Below are 22,496 nucleotides of genomic sequence, written 5' to 3'. Positions count from 1 at the left end.
TATAAATATATCCAAAGTACTAAAGGGCCAGGCGTGGTGGCTCATGCCTGTAATCCTAGCACTCTGGGAGGCCGAGGCAGGAGGATTGCTCAAGGTCAGGAGTTCGAAACCAGCCTGAGCAAGAGCAAGACTCCATCTCTACTAAAAATAGAAAGAAATTAATTGGCCAACTAAAAATATATATAGAAAAATTATCCAGGCATGGTGGCACATGCCTGTAGTTCCATCTACTCGGGAGGCTGAGACAGAAGGATCACTTGAACCCAGGAGTTCGAAGTTGCTGTGAGCTAGGCTGATGACACGGCACTCTAGCCAGGGCAACAGAGTAAGACTCTGTCTCAAAAAAAAAAAAAAGTACTAAAGAAAACCATATTTAAAGAGTTAAAGGAAAGTAGGAAAGTATTATAGCAATGAATCAACAGATAGAGAATATTATGAAAAGAAAAAAAACCAAGTGGAAATCATGGAGTTGAAGAGTACAGTAAATGAAATGAAAACTTCTTTAGAGGTATTCAAGAACAAGTTCAAAATGTCAGAAGAAAGCATTGGTGAACTTGAAAATAGATCAATATAAATTATGCAATCTTAAAAAGAAAGAAAAATGATTGAAGAAAAATGGACAGAGCCTCAGAGATCTGTGGCACAGCATCAAGCATACCAAAGTATGTGTAACTGGAGGCACTGAAGAAGAGGAGAGAGAGAAAGAGGAAGAATAAATATTTAAAAAAATAATGGCTTAACACTTCCAAAATTTGATGAAAAACATTAATCTGATCCAAGAAGTTCAATTAACTTCAAGTAAGATAAACACAAAGAGAGTCACTCCTTGACACTTCATAGTCAAGCCGTTAAATGCTAATGATAGGCTGGGCACAGTGGCTCATGCTTTAATGCTGCCACTCTGGTAGGCTGAGGTGGGACGATCACTTGAGGTCAGGAGCTGGAGACCAGCCTGAACAAGAGCAAGACCCCATGTCTAGCAAAAATAGAAAAATTAGCCAGGCATGGTGTCACACACCTGTAGTCCCAGCTACTTAGGACGCTGAGGCAGGAGGATTGCTTGAGCCCGGGAGTTTAGAGTTGCAGTGAGCTGTGATGATACTGCACTCCACCCAGGGCAACAGATTGAAACTTTGTCAAAAAAAAGCTAAAAATAGATAATGTTGAAAGTAGCAAGAGAGAAAATGACCCATGTAGATGAGAACCACAATAAAATTAACATGTGACTTCCCATCAGGAACAATGGGGGCTAGAAGTCAGTGAGATGATGTATTCAAAGCGCTGAAAGAAAAAATACTATCAAGCAAAAATTTCACATCTAGTAAAACCATGCTTTAAAAATTGAAGTTTTAAGGCCGGGCGTGGTGGCTCACGCCTGTAATCCTAGCTCTCTGGGAGGCCGAGGCGGGCGGATTGCTCAAGGTCAGGAGTTCAAAACCAGCCTGAGCAAGAGCGAGACCCCGTCTCTACTATAAATAGAAAGAAATTAATTGGCCAACTGATCTGTATATAAAAAATTAGCCGGGCATGGTGGCGCATGCCTGTAGTCCCAGCTACTCGGGAGGCTGAGGCAGAAGGATCGCTCGAGCCCAGGAGTTTGAGGTTGCTGTGAGCTAGCCTGACGCCACGGCACTCACTCTAGCCTGGACAACAAAGCGAGACTCTGTCTCAAAAAAAAAAAAAAAAAATTGAAGTTTTAGAAAAGACATGCCCAGATTAAAAAAAAAAATGGACAGAATTCATTGCCAGAATGCCTCCTTGCAAGAAATATTCAAGGAAGTTCTTCAGGCTGAAAGAAATGACACCAGTTAGTAATTTGAATTCAAAGCAAGAAATGAAAAGCAATAAATAATGGTTAATAGGTGAGTTAATATAAAAGTCTCTCTGCTAGGCACAGTGGCTCACACCTGTAATCCTAGCACTTTGGGAGGCTGAGGCAGGAGGATCACTTGAGATGAGGAGTTTGAGACCAGGCTAGGCAACATAGTGAGACTCTGTCTCTACAATTAAATAAATAAAAAGAAAAACAAGATTCAACTAACTATATAGTGTTTATAAAAGACAAATCTTAAGATTCAAACATACAAACAGATTGAAAGTAAAAAGACAGAAAAAGACAAACCATGCAAACAGTAACCATAGAGAGCTGGAGTGCCTTTATTATCAGATAAAATAGACTTTAAGATAATAAATATTATTAGAGAAAAAACTGATATATCATAATGATAAATGGGTCAATTAATTAGAAAGATAAAATAATTATAAACATATGTGCATCTAACAACACAGTCCCAAATACATGAAGCAAAAACTGACAGGAGAAAGAGAAAATTCAACTACAATAATCAGAGATTTCAAAGCCCCATTTTCAATAATTGCTAGAACTAAACAGGAAAGCAGCAAGGATATGGGAAATTTTGGCAACACTATCAACAAATATGACCTGACACCTATAAAACACACGACTCGATAACTGCCAAAGGCACATTCTTTTCAAATGCACATGGAACATTTTCCAGGATAGACCATAACTTAGGTCATAAAGCAAGTCTCAATACATTTAAAGGGATTTAAATAATACAAAATATGTTCTCAGACCACAACAGAATTAAATTAGAAATCAAAAAAGAAATAAATCTTGGAAATCTCCCCAAAATTGGGAATTAAACAGCACACTGCAAATAACTCATAAGTCAAAGAAAAAATAAAGGAAATAAAAGACTTTGAACATAATGAAAACAAAAACAACAAATCAGGGCCGGGCGTGGTGGCTCACGCCTGTAATCCTAGCACTTTGGGAGGCCGAGGCGGGTGGATTGCTCAAGGTCAGGAGTTCGAAACCAGCCTGAGCGAGACCCTGTCTCTACCAAAAATAGAAATAAATTAATTGACCAACTAAAAAAATATATACAAAAAATTAGCGGGGCATGGTGGCGCATGCCTGTAGTCCCAGCTACTCGGGAGGCTGAGGCAGTAGGATCGCTGAGCCCTGGAGATTGAGGTTGCTGTGAGCCAGGCTGACGCCACGGCACTCACTCTAGCCTGGGCAACAAAGTGAGACTCTGTCTCAAAAAAAAACAAACAAAAAAAAAAACAACATATCAAAATTTATGGAATGCAGGTAAAGCATACTTGGAAGGAAATTTATACCTTTAACTATGCCTACACCAGCATAAAAGAAAGGTCTCAAATCAATAGCCTAAGGATTTATCTTTAAAAAGTAGAAAAAATAAGAGCACACTAAATGCAAAGCAAGCAGAAGGATGGAAATAAAGATGAGCACAGAAACCAATGAAATTGAAAACAGGAAAACAATAGAGAAAATCAATGAAAACAAAAGTTGGTTCTTTGAAAAAAATCAACAAAATTGATCTTAGCCTTCAGTGACCAAGAAAAAAAGAGAATTAAATTACCAAGATCAGGAAGGGAAAAGGGTGGCATCACTACCAACCTGTAGAAATTAAAAAGATTTTTAGAGAATGTTTCGAACAACTTCATGCCAACAAATTGGACAACTCAGATGAAATGGACAAATTCCTAGAAAGACACATGACCAAAACCAACTTTAAAATAAATAAAAAATCTGAATAGGCTTATAACAAGTAAGTTGAATTAGTAACTGAAAATCTTTCCACAAAGAAAATCCACGGCCGGGCGTGGTGGCTCACGCCTGTAATCCTAGCACTTTGGGAGGCCGAGGCGGGCGGATTGCTCAAGGTCAGGAGTTCAAAACCAGCATGAGCGAGACCCCGTCTCTACCAAAAATAGAAATAAATTAATTGACCAACTAAAAATATATATACAAAAAATTGGCCGGGCATGGTGGCGCATGCCTGTAGTCCCAGCTACTCGGGAGGCTGAGGCAGTAGGATCGCTGAACCCAGGAGATTGAGGTTGCTGTGAGCCAGGCTGACGCCACGGCACTCACTCTAGTCTGGGCAACAAAGTGAGACTCTGTCTCAAAAAAAAAAAAAAAAGAAAGAAAGAAAATCCAGATGGTTTCACTGCTGAAAAATAACTAAAGAAGAAGCAATACTAATCCTTCACAAACTCTAAAAAAATAGAGGAGCAGAAACACTTTCCATCTCATTCTTTGAGCCCATATTACCCTCATACCAAAGACATAATTAATAAGAAAACTACATAGCAATATTCTTCATGAACATAAATGCAAAAAATCCTTAACATGACGTTTAAAAACTGAATCCAGCAACATATAGGATAGATTATATACCACAATCAAGTGGGATTTATACCAAGAATGCAAGTTTGGGCCGGGCGCGGTGGCTCACGCCTGTAATCCTAGCATTCTGGAAGGCAGAGGCAGAAGGATCGCTCAAGGTCAGGAGTTCAAGACCACCCTGAGCAAGAGCGAGACCCCGTCTCTACTAAAAATAGAAAGAAATTAATTGGCCAACTAAAAATATATAGAAAAAAAATTAGCCAGGCATGGTGGCGCATGCCTGTAGTCCCAGCTATTCAGGGGGCTGATGCAGAAGGATTGCTTGAGCCCAGGAGTTTGAGATTGCTATGAGCTAGGCTGACGCCACGGCACTTGGGCCAGGGCAACAGAGTGAGACTTTGTCTCAAAAAAAGAAAAAAAGAAAAGAAAAAAAAAAAGAATACAAGCTTGATTTGACATCTGAAAATGTCAAATTTCAGACCTTATGACCTCATTGAACCTTAATTGCTTCCTTAGGAGCCCCATCTCAAAATGCAGTCACATGGGGGATCAGGGATCTAACATGAATTTGGGGGGAATGTAAACATTCAGTCTGTAACACTCTCCACATGTATCTATAGATTCAATGCAAGCTCCATCAAAATATCAGTTGCCTAGGCCGGGCGCTGTGGCTCACGCCTGTAATCCTAGCTCTTGGGAGGCCGAGGCGGGCGGATTGCTCAAGGTCATGAGTTCAAAACCAGCCTGAGCAAGAGCGAGACCCCGTCTCTACTATAAACAGAAAGAAATTAATTGGCCAACTGATATATATATATATATATATATATATATAAATTAGCCGGGCATAGTGGCACATGCCTGTAGTCCCAGCTACTCGGGAGGCTGAGGCAGAAGGATCACTCGAGCCCAGGAGTTTGAGGTTGCTGTGAGCTAGGCTGACGCCACGGCACTCACTCTAGCCTGGACAACAAAGTGAGACTCTGTCTCAAAAAAAAAAAAAAAAAAAAAAAAATATCAGTTGCCTTTTTTTTTTGCTGAAATTAATAAGCTGATCCTAAAATTCATATGGAAATGCAAGAAACCCAGAATAGCGAAAATATTCCTGAAAAAGAATAAATTTAGATGACTCTCAGGTCCCAATTTCAAAACTTACCACAAAGCTACAATAATCAAGACAGTATGGCATTGGCATTAAGATAGACATGTAGATCAATGGAATAGAATTGAGAGTCCAGCAAAAAACAAAAAACAAAAACCCTTAGGTTTATGTTCAATTGATTTTTAACAAGGGTACCAGGACAAGTCCATGGGGGAAAAATAGGCTTTTCAACAAATGGTGCTAAAACAACTGGACAGCCACATGCAAAAGGATTAAGTTGGACCCTAACCTCACATCATATAAAAAAAACTAACTCAAAATGGATCAAAGACCTAAATGTAACAGCTAAACCACTCAGAAGATAATATAAGTGTAAATCTTTGTGACCAAGATTAGGCAATGGTTTCTTAGATATGACACTGAAAGCATAAGCAGCCAAAGGAAAAATAGATAAATTGGACTTCATCACAATTTGAAAACATTGTGCATCAAGAGACACTAAGGAAGGGTGAAAAGACAATCCACAAAACAGGAGAAAATATTTACAAATCATATACCTGATAAGGATCTAGGATCCAGAACACATAAAGAATCCTTATAGCTCAACAATAAAAAATTATCCAGTTAAAAAATGAACAAAAGCTTTGAATAAACATTTTAACAAAGAAGATACACAAATAGTTAATAAGTACATGAAAAGACGCTCAACATCATTGGTCATTAGAACAATGCAAATCAAAACCACAATGAGATACCACTTCACACACACTAGGATGGCTATTTAAAAAATAACAGATAAGGCCGGGCGCGGTGGCTCACTCCTGTAATCCTAGCACTCTGGGAGGCCGAGGCGGGCGGATTGTTCGAGGTCAGGAGTTCGAAACCAGCCTGAGCAAGAGCAAGACCCCGTCTCTACTATAAATAGAAAGAAATTAATTGGCCAACTAATATACATATATATATAAAAAAATTAGCCGGGCATGGTGGTGCATGCTTGTAGTCCCAGCTACTCAGGAGGCTGAGGCAGGAGGATCGCTTGAGCCCAGGAGTCTGAGGTTGCTGTGAGCTAGGCTGACGCCACGGCACTCACTCTAGCCTGGGCAACAAAGCGAGACTCTGTCTCAAAAAAAAATAAAAATAAAAATAACAGATAATAACAAGTGTTGACAAGAATGTAGAGAAACAGGAACTCTTATGCATTGCCAGTGGGAATGGGTAAAATGATACAGTTGCTTTGCAAAACAATTGGCATTTCCTTCAAAAGTTAAACATGGAATTACCATATGGCCCAGCAATTCCACTCCTAGGTATATACTCAAGACAATTGAAAATATATGTCCACACAAAAACTTGCACACAGCTGTTCATGGCAGCATTTATTCACAATAGCCAAAAGGTAGAAACAATCCAAATGTCCATCAATGGTAATTAAAATGTGGTCCATCCACAGAATGCAGTATTAATATCATTCTGCTATAAAAAGGAATGAAGTTATGATTCATGTTACAATGTGGATGAATCCTGAAAACATTATGCTAATGGCAAGCCAGACACAAAAGCCCACATATGGTAGGATTCCATTCATTTAAAATATTGGGACCGGGCGTGGTGGCTCACACCTGTAATCCTAGCACTCTGGGAGGCCGAGGCAGGTGGATCGTTTCAGTTCAGGAGTTCGAAACCAACCTGAGCAAGAGCGAGACCCAGTCTCTACTATAAATAGAAAGAAATTAATTGGCCAACTAATATATATAGAAAAATTAGCCGGGCATAGTGGTGCATGCCTGTAGTCCCAGCTACTGGGGAGGCTGAGGCAGCAGGATCGCTTGAGCCCAGGAGTTTGAAGTTGCTGTGAGCTAGGCTGATGCCACGGCACTCACTCTAGCCTGGGCAACAGAGTGAGCCTCTGTTTCAAAAAAAAAATAAAAAATAAAATAAAATAAAATAAAATATTGGAATAAGCAAATCCACAGAGACAGAAAGTTGATTAGTTGTTGCCAAGGGCTGGGGGAGTATAAATGGGGAGTGACAGCAAATGTATATAGGGTGTCCTTTCAGGGTGATAAAAATGTTCTGGAATTAGATAGTGATGATGATTAGACAACTTTGTAAACATACTAAAAACCACTGAATTATACATTTTATTTTATTTATTTATTTATTTATTTTTGAGACAGAGTCTCACTTTGTTGCCCAGGCTAGAGTGAGTGCCATGGCGTCAGCCTAGCTCACAGCAACCTCAAACTCCTAGGCTCAAGTGATCCTCCTGCCTCAGCCTCCCAAGTAGCTGGGACTACAGGCATGTGCCACCATGCCCGGATAATTTTTTCTATATATTAGTTGGCCAATTAATTTCTTTCTATATACAGTAGAGACAGGGTCTCGCTCTTGCTCAGGCTGGTTTTGAACTCCTGACCTCGAGCAATCCGCCCGCCTCAGCCTCCCAGAGTGCTAGGATTACATGAATTATACATTTTAAAGGGTGACTTTTATGGTATGTGAATTGTATTTCAATAAAAATCAAATTTTAAGTTTGAAAGGAAAAGGATTGAAAAAGATATACCAGGCAAATATTAATCATAAAAAGTTATGGTTGCTACTTTAATATCAAAGTAGATTATAAAGGAAAAGCGTTTTAGTACTAATGAATGTGACTACATTTTGATCAAATAGTCAACCTACTTGAAATATATAGCAATTCTCAACTCATATGCACTTAATAACACAACTTAAAAATACAAAAAGCAATACTTGAAAGAAGTACAAGAAGAAACTGGCAAAGAGTAGTTGGGCCCCTGCTCAGACTTGGCTCCTGGGGGACGAGGAAAACTATAGAAATTTCCACAGGGTGTGAGGGAGGAGATTTGGAGACATAGGTATGAGGTTTTTATATTTCTCAAAAGGGGCCAAATAGGGCTGAAAAATATTGAAAAACTCTCTTAAAGCAAGAATATGATCCTGTCACTTGTTCTGCTTAAAACCCTTCAGTGGCTTCCAATGCCCTCTTGAAACAGTTCACTTTCTAGGCTGATCTGTAGCCACTTCCTCTCACAGGCCCTCCAGTCAACCACACTTGGTTCTTGATTACTTCTCACGCTTCTTATATTGCCCACCTAGGGCTGGAGATGGAGATAAGGATGCCGGAATGAAGGCGAGGTGTGGTGGAGAACATGTTTGCCATGTGCCCAAACAGTGCCTGGCAAGAAGGGATATGCAGCGTATGGTGCCAATGTGGCCACTGCCTGGCCGAAGGTGCCTGGCCTGCCCTTTCATCTCCTGAACAGCCCTGCTTCTCTTTTGGCTTCCCTGGCAATGTCCTCAACTGCCCCACAAGCTACCCCAGCCCCTGCCCTTGCTGAGTCCACCATACCCCAGCTCCCCTTTCCAGCCCCAATTCAGCTGCCTTGGCACAGGCTCTTTACATCTCTTGCCTTGTTTCCCACGTGGCCAGACATATCTCCCAGCCACCAGCCCTGCCCCACTCCCGGCCTTTCCTCACACCAAAGTCTAGAGGGGTCTTTGCAGGGCCCCGATCGCATGGTCTATCCCTACCACTGTGGAGACCTACCATGTTAGGTTTAGGTCCCCATCTGACAGAACCTAAAATTGACACACAGAGGATGTTAAAAGCAACACAAACCACCTGCAAAGCCCAAACTCAAACACAGCACAGAGTCCTTCCTCCTGAAGCACGCTGCTAGTTTGCATTCACAAAGGGCGGGGTGGAAAGGACTCCCTCCTTGTGTCCTCTATTCCCCACAATTCTTATGGCCCAGGCAAGACCTTGCTTGCATGGAGGCAGGCAGGAGGGTGCAATGGAAGAGTGTGAAGTCAAATCCTCACTCTGCCACAGCTGTGTGGCTTTGGCTCAGTTACTTAGCCACTCTATGCCTCAGTTTTTCCATATATAAAGTGCAGATGATGGTAATGATAGCTACCTCACAGGTGAAGTTCAAGTTAACACATGTGAAGCTCTTCAAAAACAGTGCCTGGCATGCAGTAAGTGCTCAATGAAGAATCACTGTTAGCATTCTTTTTATTAGAAGGAATAGACTTCCCATAAATATCAGCTATAAAGCTAGATACATATTTGCAAAGAGAAGGATGTCAGAACAATGGGTTCCCCGAACCCCCTTCCTTCAGCTGGCTCTGGAGTCACAGTGCTGGAGCTCTACAGCCAGCTCAGTCTTGGTGTCCAACCTCAGCTGGGTAAGGACACTCTCTGGCTTCAACCACTGCCAGACTCCCTACTGCTCTAGACTAAGGCCCCCTCCCTCCCTGCCAGGCTTCGGTCTGCTAGTCCCTCCTGCTGTCAGCCTCAGTGCTCTCACAGCGGCGCCCCCAAGTTCCCTGGCCATCTCCCCACCCACACACCACCTTCAGCCTTGGGCTAAACCAGTCCTTTCTGTCTCCTGGGCTGTGCACGCCACTGCCTAGGTGACCCAATCTGCCCTCCTTGGATGGGAAAGTCTTGGAGAGATGAAAGAGGGGTGCGCCTCTGCCTGACCTGGGGTCTCCACCTCTTGCTCCGCTCCCAGATGGGCAGGACCTCTCCCTGAAGTGTGGACTTCCCCAGGCAGGATCTCAAGGGGCAGTGGACAGGAGGAATGGACTTGAGAGGCTGCCAAGGTGCTGAAGGAACCAGAGGTGGCTAATGGATGTCTAAAGATGGGACCATGGTGCACCCTGCTGACAGGTTGCAGAATTGCACCCTGTGCCCAGGCAGCCTGGAGCTGGGGCCCCAAAGCTGCAGGGGCCATCTGACCACATGCCTGGACTGGAAGAGCTGTGCATCTCTGAGCGGGTGCCAATTTCTTCTGGAAGGATTGTTCTGGCACTCCTGCTCAGGGCTGCTGGAGCAGCCAGCACGCCGCGTTCCCCCTGAAGATCATTCTTATCCCGGTAAAACCACCCCTCCACGAAAGGGCCTCCTTATGGAAGGCAGGAACCTGACCCTGTGGGCACAGCCATGCCCAGCACCCGGCAGAGTAGAGGCCCAATAAATATTTAACGAACAAAGCAAGAACAAGTAGGTGTTGTGGAACCCCAGTGTGAACAACTGAAAAGATGGCAAGCAGAGCCAGCAACACGGATGCTGGTGACAATGTCAATGCCCACAGATAACAAGGCCCCAGGTGGGGGGCAAAGGGAGGCAGGACAGGTTGTTGGAGGTGAGGAGGCCGTGGGACTGGCTGAAGGGTCCCTGACAGGTGGCTAGATGTTGGGGAGAGCAGGACTGCATGGGAGGACCCAAAACCTGGGGTAAAGGATGGCCTGGAAGGGGCCAGGGGATAGAGATGGAGTCCAGCCCCCCTTCCCCCCCCTCCGCCCCACCCCGGCTTCCAACCCTGAAGCCCACCCCAGCCTCTGCCCCTAGACCCAGCCATCCATGGTTTGGGCCCTGCCACCTCCCTCTGGGTCCTGAAGTTTGACAAGGAGAGGGGTCCTTTCAATCATCCTCGGACCAGGCTACAGGTCTTCGGGCTCACACCCGGGGGGCTGGCAGGGTAATGAGTTCCAGCTCGCCTGGAACTTTGGCTAGGGCCAACAAGTGTCCCTGGGGTCTTCCCCTGATGGGCCCAGGAGAAAGGCCCAGAGGGCCAGGAGAGGCCTGGAGCCCAGCAAGACAGGTGTCTGGAGCTCTAGCCAATCAGATTGGAGGTTTGAGGGATTGGGGCCACTCCAACCAGAGGATAGGCAGTGGCTCTTCACACCAGAGGCTATAACCAACCAGTCACTGCTCCCAGGGGCCCAGCTGCCAGCTTAGGTCCACCTGAGCCTGGAGCCCATGAGTTCCAAAGCCCCAGCCCAGCACAGGGGTGGAGGCCCCCGGTGACATCCTCTCCTGAACAAGGAATCCCTCCTCACCCTCTGACCCTGGGGTTCCCTACTTTTCTGCCCAACAAGGTGACATCTGGCCATGGAGAAGGGGAAGAAAGGAAGGGAGAGTGGAGAGGAGGCAGCAGCCATGGAGGAGACAGCCCTGGGCTTGGGTCACCCTCCGTGCACTTGTGAGCCTTTCCCAGTGTACGGCCCTGGCTGGGACACCCAGGCCTGGCCCTACACATCAGGGGCACTGCAGCCCATCCCTGGGGCCTACAGCCAGCACTGCTCGGACCCCCATTTAGTCCCCTGCCATCCACCTCTGCTGGCATTCCATGTTCTCCTAGGGCCACAAGGCTGCACAGCCAGACCTCTAGGGTGGCACAGCTGGCTGGCCAGGCTGCAGTTAGCTGCTGTTTTGTTTTTTTTTGGGGGGGGGGCATGGAACAGGAAGTTCTTGGACAACCAAGAGCTTGTCTGCCCTCATGCAAGGGAGCAGAGGTTTGGGTGGCACAGTCCCATTGGTTTCCTTCCCACAGGTGACCCCCATCCACTCCACACTTGTCTCACACCCAGCTCACCACTGGCCCATTGCTCTGTCTTTATTGGTTTGGGGAAAACTCGGAGTGGGCTGTAGGACCACGGCACAAGCAGGACTACTCACAGTCAGCGAAGCAGGGAGGACAGCCCCTGAAACCCACCTGCCCAGGCCACCTCTGCTTATGGAGGGGTGGCAGAGGTGACAGGGGAGAGGAGCCACTGCCCCTTGGCAATGCCAGAGCCTGGGGGGGGTGCCCCACCCCTGACCACACCCACGTCTCAAACTCCAGCAGAGGCCAGCCCAGAGTCAGGGAGTGGGGAAGGGGACTTCTAGGGTCAGTCCACTTGGCCTCAGCATCTACTGGGGGAGAAGCAGAGGAAGGGGGTAGTCAGAAGGCGCCCTCCACCTGTCCTGTGCCCCTTGCCTTGGTCCTGCCTTGGATCTCACAGAGACAGTCCAGAGCAGGGCCCTGCTCACCCCCTACCCCCTTGCCTGATGCAGGGCGCCCACTGGCCTTCCTGGGGCCTCCCCTCTGTGCCCTCTGTCGCCAGCCCTCTGGTCTGTGGGCCTCCCCTCCCCCTTAGATCTTGGCCACAGGGAGCACCACCACCAGCTAAGCTCTCCAAGGATCCAGCTCCCAGGGGAGAGGGCCCATCCCACACACCTGGGCATCACCACTTGGGAGGCTGTCCAACCCGGAGGCCTCCTGGGTGGCTGTGTTGGGCCATACCCTGTTCAGAGGCCTCCTCACCCTCTGGGCTCTGCCCCAGCTTACGGATGTGGTGCAGAAACGAAGTGGCATTGAACACTCGCTGCAGGAAGAAAGGGAAGTCAGGCCACGCCTAGCCCCAGCCCCAAGACTGTGAGGACAGCAGCAGCCACCAGGCAGCCAAGGGCCTCTCCATGCTGACCTTCCAGTGGGTCCAGGAGAAATTCTTCTGGATCTGCTCACTGACCGAACCTAGGATGTTCCTGTCCAAGGCTGCAACCCCGGAGATCCTGGGGGAAGGTTGGGGTAAGAGGGGTGGTCTGAGGGGTGGTCCCTCTGGCCTTGGGACAGCTTGACAGAGGTCCCACTCACCAAAGGTGCTGTAAGACCTGTTGGCAGGTGAACCTCTTCTGGGGATCTCTTTCCAGAAGGTGCCGGATGAAGTCTTTGGCTGGAGCAGGGAGGCCGGCTCAGCGGGCCCTACCCCACCCCCTCACTACCCCAGGCGTGGATTGGCCCCAGGCTCACCTGATTCTGAAATGTCATCCCAGTAAGAGGAGTTGAACTCATAGCTGGCCCTCAGTATCTGGCTGAAGAGTTCAGGGTCGCTCTCATCGTAGAAGGGGGGGGTACCCACACAGCCTGGCACCCACAGACGAATCACCCAGCTATCCCACCCTCCCCAACCCAGCAAGGGCAGTCAGGCAGGAGACGAGCCTTTCCAATGATCACTCACAGGATGTAGGAAATGATACCCAGGGCCCACACATCTACGGCCTTCCCATAAGGTTTCTGCTCCAAAAGCTCCGGAGCTGGGAACCAGAGACAGACAGAGGCATGCATACACACACATCATGCTGGTCAGCACTGGCTCAGCTGATTCAAGCCCAGGAATGGCCCACCCAGAGGCAATAGGTACCACAGCCTTTGCAGTCCCCTGGGGTCCCCCAACCTCCTTCCACTCCCCAGCGAGCCTCAGGCTGTCCTCCGTCATTTACCCACATATCCTGGAGTCCCACAGGCAGTGCCTAACATGTTGCCAGCCTGGATTTTAGAGAGTCCAAAGTCAGAGATCTTGGAGTCTTCAAATGGGGTGGCATAGAGGAGGTTTTCTGGCTGTGACACATGGGTACCAAAGAAAGGACCAGGTCAGTCCTGGGATGGCCCTGGTGTGGGGACAGAGTAGGGGCTTGGCACTCCCGAGTTCCTGAAACCCTTGGTGGAGAGGGGTACTGGGAAAGGCCTCAGCCGTGAGTACGGGGAAACAGACAGGGCCAGGCACCTTGAGGTCCTGGTGTACAATGCCCAGGCTGTGCAGGTAGGAGACGGTGCCCAGGACCTGACCCACCAGGTGGCTGGTGTCCTTCTCTATATAGGAGCTGAGCTCCATGATGCGGTCAAACAGCTCACCACCTGTCACCCTGAGGGAAACCAGGGGTTCAGCTGACCCAGCTTCAGCCCCCACCCCAGCCCCCACACCTGCCCCAGCCATCCTCACAGCTCCATGGCCAGGTATGGGTGGGAAGGGCTCTCGTGGACGTCCTTCAGAGACACAATATTGGGGTGACTGACCCTGCAACAGCAAGAAGGAGCCCCTTGTGGGCTGCCAAGGGCCCCCTCCAGGACTGCAGCAGAGGGCAGGAGTACTTCACCCTGGGCCCCAGGACAGCCCCCGTCCCTCTCCTCCTCCTTCTCCTCCTCCCAGCCCTATCCCCAGGCCCTACCAAAGGCCACCCTTGCCCAGTCCAGGAGGGCAAACAGACCCCCAGCCCTGAGCCCAGGCCTTCCTTGAGACACATGTTTCTAAAGCCCATTTGAAAAGTGCAGATCAATATCAACCCTCTAGTTTTGCTGATGGGGACATGCAGGCCCAGAGAGGGAAAGAGAACTGCCCAAGGCCCCCCAGCAGGTTGGTGACCAGGCCTGGACCAGAGCGGAGGGCACACCTCACAGACCAAGGGGCTCCCATCCCCACTGCGCACCTGTGGAGCACCGCGATCTCGTTCTCCACCAGGGCCTCCTTGCCCCGAAGGGCCTTCTTGGGGATGCATTTGAGGGTGACAAGGTGTGCGGAGCCCTGCACCTGGGCCAGCACCACCTCAGAGAAGGCGCCCCTGCCACAGAGCCAGAAGGTGGGAGGCAGGAAGGGAGGGGGGAGAGGGAAAGCAGCAGGAGGGTGAAGGGCTCTCCCTGGTCCCATGCCACCACCACCCCCACATACCATCTCACACACCCACCACCAAACACACACACACACACACCACCAAACACACACACACACACACACACACACACACACACACTCACAAGCCCCGCTTCTCCCAGATCTCATAGATGCTGCTGATGTCCTCTATGTGTTTCTTGAGCAACAGCATGTCTGGAGGGGCACAAGAGAGGTGGAGGGAGGTCCCCTGGGTGAGGGGGAGCCTCCTCCCCCACCCTCATCCCTCTGCCTTTCAGGGAAGCCCCTGCCCCCCAATTCACTCCCTCCCCCACTGCCCAGGTCCACACTCCCAGATGGACACCTCCCACGAAGGCCACCACACACACACCTCCTCACCCTAGGTACACGGCTGCCATCTGGTGCTGCCCCCACCCTGACACCCCTTCTCTGCCTCCACACATCCAAACCAGCTCAATCAGGCCGCTTTCCAGAAGGCTCTGTGCACCCCCGCCTCGGTCTCTCGGAGCCCACCCCCACCCACAGCGCCCAGACCCCTCCCCACCCCACCCCCGCCTAGACCGCCACCCATGGCACAGCGCCCACAGGCATGCGCCACCCAGGCCAGCAACCCGCCCCAGATGCACCTGCGACCCCCCCTCCCCCGCGCACAGCCACCTGCCAAGACTTTGGTCACCCACGCGGCTGCCCAGGCGCAGCCCGGCCCTTGGCGGCTCCGACCAGGAGGCACTCGGAGCCTGGCCACTGCGTCCCGAGTGGCGTGGGCCGAGCACGTGCGGGTGGGGGCGGCGCGCGGCATGATTAGTGTGCGCGGGGACTGCGGCAGCCGTGGCCGGGAGCCTGGAGCTCCCCGCGTGAGCGCCCAAGGCAGCAGGTGCGGACCTGGAGCGGAGCCGCAGCGTCGCATCACGCAGTGGCAGTAGCGCCAAGCGCCTCGCTGTACCCCGCCGGCCCCGCCCCCTCCGCGCGCGTCCCTGCCGGCCGCTGGCAGCCAGGCATGTGGTGGCTGGGCACTACCACGGCTGCAGGACGCCTTGTAAGGCAGCGATCGGTTCCTGTGCTCCTCGGTTGCTCGGCCCGCGTCCAGCGGTGCGCCCTGGCCAGGCCGAGCCCCAGGGCCTTTGCACCCACATGTTGGCGTGGCTCTCTGCCTTCCAGTCTCTGCTTCAACGTCCTCTCCACAGACAGACGTCCGGGCCATTTGGTCTGAAACAGCCTCTTTCCCTAGTTCCCAGTCCCTGAGACCCTGCCACAGCCACTTGCCACCTTTGCCTCAGCACTCACTGGGTTCTTTCTGCCTCCACACCCTTAGCCCCTCGCCCTCATTCTCTTCTCCATCCAGCAGCCAGAACATTCCTTTTATTGAGATCATGTCACCCTTCAACGGTTCTCCATGTCACTCTAAGTTAAAGCACGAGTCCTTACAGTGGCTTCTGCCACTGTGCCTTTCTCAATCATGTTGACCTCCTACCTGGGCCCCAAACACACCATGCAGACACCTGCCAATCTTTGCATTCGCCACCCCTCTGCCCAGAATGCTCATGCAATAGATAGCTCCCTGCTCCACCAGAGCTCAGCACCAATGCCCCGCTTCAGCGGGCCTCCCTGCCAATTCTCCAGTACATAACCTGCCCTGCCTTCAGACAGTCCGTCACTGCAAAATCACCTTCTTTGTCAGATCTTCCTCACCAAAACATCAGTTCCCAGCATGTCTCTGCCTACCCAGCCCAGGGCGGTGCTTAGGAAATAAGTGCTGGGTGACTGAATTTAATCCTACTTCCAGCCCTCACTCCCATTCAGCCCCACCGAGGATCTGGCATCCCTCCCAGGGTGGGGTGCAGGTGTCTTGGCTGTTGGCAGGGGCACATCCACAGTGTCACATGAGCTCTGCCAAGTTGCAGGGTCCAGGAGTGGCTTGCTGAATGCCAGTCTTCACAGCAATCTGTGGGCCCCTGGCATGATAAAGGCTTCAAGAGGGCCCATGAGGCAGGAAGGACCTTTTTAAAATAATTTTTCCAGACCTGAAATCCCACATGTACTCTGTCCAAAAACTGGGAAATGTGAGAAGGCCCCTGCCAGCTTCTGCACCCTGGCCTTTCCCAATCCCCCTCCCGGTTCCCAACTGGAGGCTGCAGGGGCTCCAGCACTCAGGAATGTGGGTTCCAACCCCAGCTGCTCATCAAACCACAAGGAAACATGCGACTGAGGTTGCCTGGGGCTTACACCTAAAAAAGAAAAAATAGGAATGGAGCTGGAGGTGAGTGCTTTTGTACATACCTACAGTTCTTTACTCATCTGAGTGTCTAATAAGAGGCAGCTTTGATCAAACCAGAAGAAGAAACATTATCAGGGCTCCACTCCGGTCATGGGTTGCAAAAAGAAATGGAATCTATACACATATATTTGTGTTTCAGAGAAATATGATAGTGTGAGTAATAAAAGACTGCCCATGTGAAGAGAGATGGCACATGGAGACAAGGGCAACAGAGGGAACCGAGCCAGAAAACAGGACCCACTTCCAAAGTGGGGGAGGAGTGTTGGAGAGGAAGGCAGCTGTCAATTCACCAAATGATTTAGTTGCCACTGGCCTTGTGTAAAAAGTGATAGCATAATTTTAGCTTTAAATCATTATATTGTGCATGAATGATACACCAGAAATTACATACACCCTTTGCAACTGTTTATAAACATTTGTTGAAATTCTATAGATATCAACTTCAAAATGCATATGTGTGTGTTGAGTGATGGTGGTGGATAAAGAGCTTTTCAAAATCCTTTCAGGGGACATCTTACACAAAAATTAACTCGAAATGGATCAGAGATGTAAATGTAAAATGCCAAGCTAGAAAACTTCTAGAAGAAAACGGAGGAGAAAGTCTGTGTTCCTTTGGGCTTGATGATGAATTTTTAGATACAATATGGAAAACATGATCCATGAAAGAAAAAACAATAAATTGCACTGTAACAAAATTTAAAATATTTGCTCTGCAAACAACGTTATTAAGAGAATTAGAAGACACACCACAGGCTGGGAAAAAAAACTTTGCAAAACACACATCTGATAAAGGACTGGTATCCAAAATATACAAAGAGCTCTTAAAACTCAGCAGTGAGAAAACAAACAACCCAATTAAACAATGGGCCAAAGATGTTTACAGAAGTCTCTCCAAAGAAGATATACAAATGGCAAATGAGCATATAAAAAGATATTTAACATCATACATCATTTAGGGAATTGTGAATTAAAACCACAAGGAGACACCACTACACAGCTACTAGAATGCCAAAATCCAGAACACTGGCAACACCTGATGCCGGTGAGGATGTGCATTCATTGCTGGGGGGACGCGAAGTGGTGTAGCCAATCTGGAATGCAGTTGGCAGTTCCTTACAAAGCTTACACGCTCTTACCATGCGATGCAGCAATCACACTCCTTGGTATTTACCCCACTGAATTGAAAACTTATGCCTACAGAAAAACCAGCACATGGATATTTATGCCAGCTTTATTCATAACTGGCAAAACCTGAAAGCAACCGAGATGGCAAATGGTAGGCAAAGTGATAAACAATGGAATACTATTCAGTGACGAAGAGGAAAGAGCTAGGAAGCCATACAAAAAAAATGGATGAGTCTTAAACACATGTTGCTAAGGGAAAGAAAGCAATCTGACAAAAAGTACATACTATATGATTCTATTTGTATGACATTCCAGAGAAAGCAAAACTACAGAAACAGATAAGAGATCAGATCAGTGGTTGCCAGGGGGCTGAGAGGAGACATTGTTTGACTAGGGGCAGTGCAGGGAGTTTCCAGGGCAGCGAACCCTTAACATATGCAAATTTAAAATAATCTTTTAGGAGGTTGGGGAAACCCAGGATGGAATGCAGACTGTGACAAAAGAATCTTACTGTACTAGAAATGTACGAAGCAGCCTCACTGAAGGGGGTTGGGCTGAAAGGGGGATTTTGGAAATGAACTACACATAGCACTTGATCTAGTTGATACAGTCATTCCCTATGAGGGTATGCATTAACAATGCTGAAACCATTCCACCTTCCTACTGGATCAAACGATCTCTTGCATGGCTGGCCAGTGCTGGGAGCCAGGGTCCTCACATTTAGACCAGCCACTGGGAGGCTCAAGTGACCCATGTGGTCATGGAGCAGACAGAGCTATAGACATCAGTGAGTATGAACTGGTGTTTAGTTTTTAGTTATTTTTTAGAGACAGGGTCTCGCTCTGACACCCAGGCTGGAGTGCAGCGGCATAATCTTAGCTCGCTTAGCCTAGAACTCCTGGGCTCAAGGGAGCCTCCTACTTCAGCCTCCCAAGTAGCTGGGACTATAGGTGTGCACCACCACACCCAGCTAGTGTTTAGTTTAATATAGATACTGATGCATACGTATGTGTTTATAGATATGTGTATATATGTGGGTTAGTACATATATAAATACCCTTGCTCTGTCAGCAACAGTACTCCAGTAGCAATGAGTACACCTAGAGCCCAGATCTTAGTTTCTAACACCATTCTCCAAGAAAATGGCTCTTTGGAGAAATGGCTGATTCTAAGACTGAGGCAGGAAACATACAAGATGGGCCTGGGCCAGAAAGTAAGGAAGTACTTACTCAAACCCACATGCCCACATGTAGTGAGGGGGCTTGTCAGGGGGACATGGGAGCCAACTGAAAGAGCCCCCAATGGTCAAAGATGGAAAAGTTGAATAACAAAATAAATAGAGTAATATTAGATTACAATCAAAAGTATGAGATAAATTTCCATGAATCCGTACTCTTATTGTTATAAATAAACCATTAAATCAATCAACGTGGGAGAGTAAACAAACCTCCGGGGCGGAAGAATCCCACATCGTTTCTGTAGGAGGCTGCAGAGGACTCTCCACTCCTTAAGCCTCCTTCCCAAGAGTCACTTCACAGTGGCCAGGCCATCAAGGTCACACAGATAGTGATAGCTCCTGAGGTCAGTCTAATGGTGTGGGAACGGCAGTGGCGCCCAGAGCAAGGAGAGGCTGAGAAACTGTCATGGCCAAGAGGAGCCTCTGGAGACATGACGACTAAGTGCGATGTGGGGTCCTGGCACAGAAAAAAAGGACACTAAGGAAAAGCTAGGAACATCTGAATAAAGTATGGCTTTAGTTAATAACAATGGAGCAACATGGATTCAGTAACTGCAATAAACGCACCCTACCCTGCTGTAGGAGGTTCATCACAGAGAAGTTGGGAGGGGCCGAAGGGGAACTCTTGGCACTGTCTGCACAAGTTTTCTGTACATTTAAAACTAGTCTGACGTAAAAGGTAAAGAGCAAACCCAAAACTCCTTTCATAGTGTCTGTGTGACGGGGCGCAGCTGGTAGGCAAGAGCACGGGGGGGGGGGGGAGGGTGTGGTTTGAGGCGGGGGAGAACAGGTCGGGTTGTCCCCCAGCATCACGACCCCTGCCCCAACCCATTCTTTCCCCTCTCCTGCTTGGCTGCAGCCCCCTCCCAGGAGCTGGAAGTACAAAGCCGTTCCAGGTGGACTCCGGCTTCTCTTTGTTCCCAGCTAATTCTAATTCCAAAGCTCAATGTGCCTCCAGAAGAGAAGGCACCCCTACCCTGTCTCCAGCTGCCCAACCAGCTGCCCTAGGCCCAGAGGGCTTCCCAACAAACAGGAGCCCTCCCTCCAGCCCCCATTGCCCCCCTCTGCCTCAGCTCCTACTCCAACCCCAGCCCTGCCTGGCAGGACACGCGGATGCTTGCACAGGGCCAGCCAGGGCCAGCTTCCAGGCCCTTAGCTGGGGACCTGGGGGGTCTACCCTGTTCTTCCCCAGCCCCTGCTGCCTCTGGGAGAGGGCACGATGTGCCTTGACACAGCCAGAGAACGACCCCCCCACACACACACACACCCGCTAGAGAGCCCACCCGGGGCTGGAAATCCCTTTGCCTTTGTTCCCCAGTGGCACAGCACCTCCTGGAGCTGCCTCAGGCAACACTGTAACTGTCACTAGCAGTGAGCTGGTCAGGGTGCGGGAGGCCAAAGCTCCAGCCCGGGTTCCGCTCCAGAAAACTTCAGCCTAGCCAGCCCAAGCGGGGGCAGACCATGGTGGCTGGCTAGGGGACGGCTCCCACAGCCTCTTTGGCCTCCTGAACCGGCAGTCCTGAAGGAGCAGAGGGAGGCCTGCAAAGGAAGGGAAGCCAGACAGCAGGCCCAGCACAGAGGGAAGCTCAGGGAGCACGCCGCTCGCCAGTGGCGGCCGGAGCTGGGGAGGCCGAAGTCTAGTTCATGCGGATCTTGTATGGCTTGGAGAGGAATTTAGTTTCATCTCCAGGGCACAGAAAAGCCCAGAGAAAGAGCTCAGACAGGGGCGAGACTGGTCAGATTTGTGCTTCAAGAGGATCCCTCCGGCTGCACCAGGCCAAAGGAGGAGGCCACTGCTACTGCAGGGTCCAGGTGAGCCAGGGGGTCACTGGCTGGCAGTGGTGCAGGGGAAAGCAGATGCTTTCTGGAAGGGTCTGCGTAGGGAACTGCAGGCCCTGCTGTCAGAGCAGGGCTGGGAAGCAAGATGTGGGGAGCAGATGCAGAGAGGGGGACCAAGATGCAAGGTTGGGGAGCAAGGGGGAGTGTGGCCCTGTTGAGTTAGGTCTGGGAGCCTGTTGGACCTGCCCCCCCCCAAATGTGGAGGCCTCAGCTCTAAGAGTCTGGAGACCCCCTAGGAAGGCAGTGGTTCATGGTGCAGTGGGAGCCACCTTGCCCTTCTTTTCTGTCCCTGGCCACCTCTAGCCCAGTCACCTCTTCCTCTCCCTCAGCAGTCTCTGATCCCACAGAGGTAACAGCAATCCCAGGTGGCAGCTCCCTCAAGGTCCTGCCCTTGGCCTTGGAATCTGCTTCCCCTCCCAGCCAGCAGGCTCAGGGCAAAGGAGGGACCGATGTAGTGGCCACTTCCTCAAAGTGTCATCGGCTCACCCATGTCCTTTTCAAGCCATGCTTTCTCTCCCTTCCACCCTCCCCTTGGACTAGCAAGATCTCAAATTTTTGAAAGAGTCACCTGCACCCCACCACACCCTCACCTCCCCCTGTCCAAGTCCATGGCCTCTACCTACACTTCTCCCTCACTCAGGTCACCACCCTCCCTTCATTGGCATCACCCCACCCCCTCCCTATCTTGCTGGGGAGAGGTCCTCTTCTCTCCTCTCTCAAATGCCGCAGAGGTTGCCTGTGCTTTGGCTGGGCTGTCCTCTTTCCTCTCTGTCCTTGATCCCTGGGTGGCCCCAGCTCTGCAGGCCATCTGTGGGCCATTTCTCTATTGCCTCTTTGTCTCCAGACCAGCTTCAGTCCTGGGCGGGGCCAGAGAAGACCCAAGTCAGGGACTTCTGATGAACAGTGTGACCCTGCCACCTCAAGAGGCCCCTGTCAGCCTACGCACAGGCCACATGGACCTTCCATCCACACCCCTCAGGGCTGCTCCTGCAGGCTGCCCCTCCCTCACCGAGCAGGCTCAATCTGGCTCAGGCAGGATGGCTGCGGGCTCAGCTTAACCGGGTGAGCCATCTGGGCACTGCAATGTCTGCGCTCAGATCAGGGGCCCTGGGGTTGAGGGGGGCACACTCTACCTCCCAAGCCAGGACAGTGATCCCCTCCTTCCCTGCCCCAACCCCAGGCTAGTCTTGGCCTTAGAAAATTCCGAGCAAGCTGCTCAGCTGGTGGTGGGGAGGGAGCCCAACAACTTGCTCTTTCTGCGGAGGCCTAGGGGGTCCCTGAGCAGAGGAGCTGGGGGTGCAGAGCAGGAGCTCCAAGCCCAGGCCTTTGGGGAAGGGTCTGTGACCCCCGACAGGCACCAGGGGGCAGCCTTATCCTATTTCTGCCCCATCTTCCCCAGATCAGCTGTCCCTACTGTCCCTACACCAGGCAGGGGTGGCAGAACAGGGGTTATAACACAGTGCCCTTCTCTATCTTGGTAACA

General features: G+C 49.7%; 1 protein-coding gene across 1 annotated transcript; it reads right to left on the bottom strand.

Annotated features, from left to right (window-relative positions):
• Positions 1 to 12,188: 12,188 nt before the first annotated feature.
• On the bottom strand, positions 12,189 to 14,759 carry PNCK (pregnancy up-regulated nonubiquitous CaM kinase). The gene is given in 11 exon segments (XM_020285013.2): positions 12,189 to 12,458; positions 12,558 to 12,645; positions 12,728 to 12,806; positions 12,884 to 12,983; positions 12,985 to 12,997; positions 13,092 to 13,167; positions 13,354 to 13,471; positions 13,638 to 13,776; positions 13,854 to 13,928; positions 14,338 to 14,469; positions 14,663 to 14,759. Coding segments are annotated over 11 exon segments (1,029 nt in total). The 5' UTR covers positions 14,731 to 14,759; the 3' UTR covers positions 12,189 to 12,317.
• Positions 14,760 to 22,496: the final 7,737 nt, after the last annotated feature.

This window comes from Microcebus murinus, unplaced genomic scaffold, assembly GCF_040939455.1.
Source record: "Microcebus murinus isolate Inina unplaced genomic scaffold, M.murinus_Inina_mat1.0 scaf003_hap2_Mmur4.0, whole genome shotgun sequence".
Taxonomy (NCBI): domain Eukaryota; kingdom Metazoa; phylum Chordata; class Mammalia; order Primates; family Cheirogaleidae; genus Microcebus; species Microcebus murinus.
Note: the sequence above shows the minus strand (reverse complement) of the source record. Positions and strands in the feature narration are given on the sequence as shown.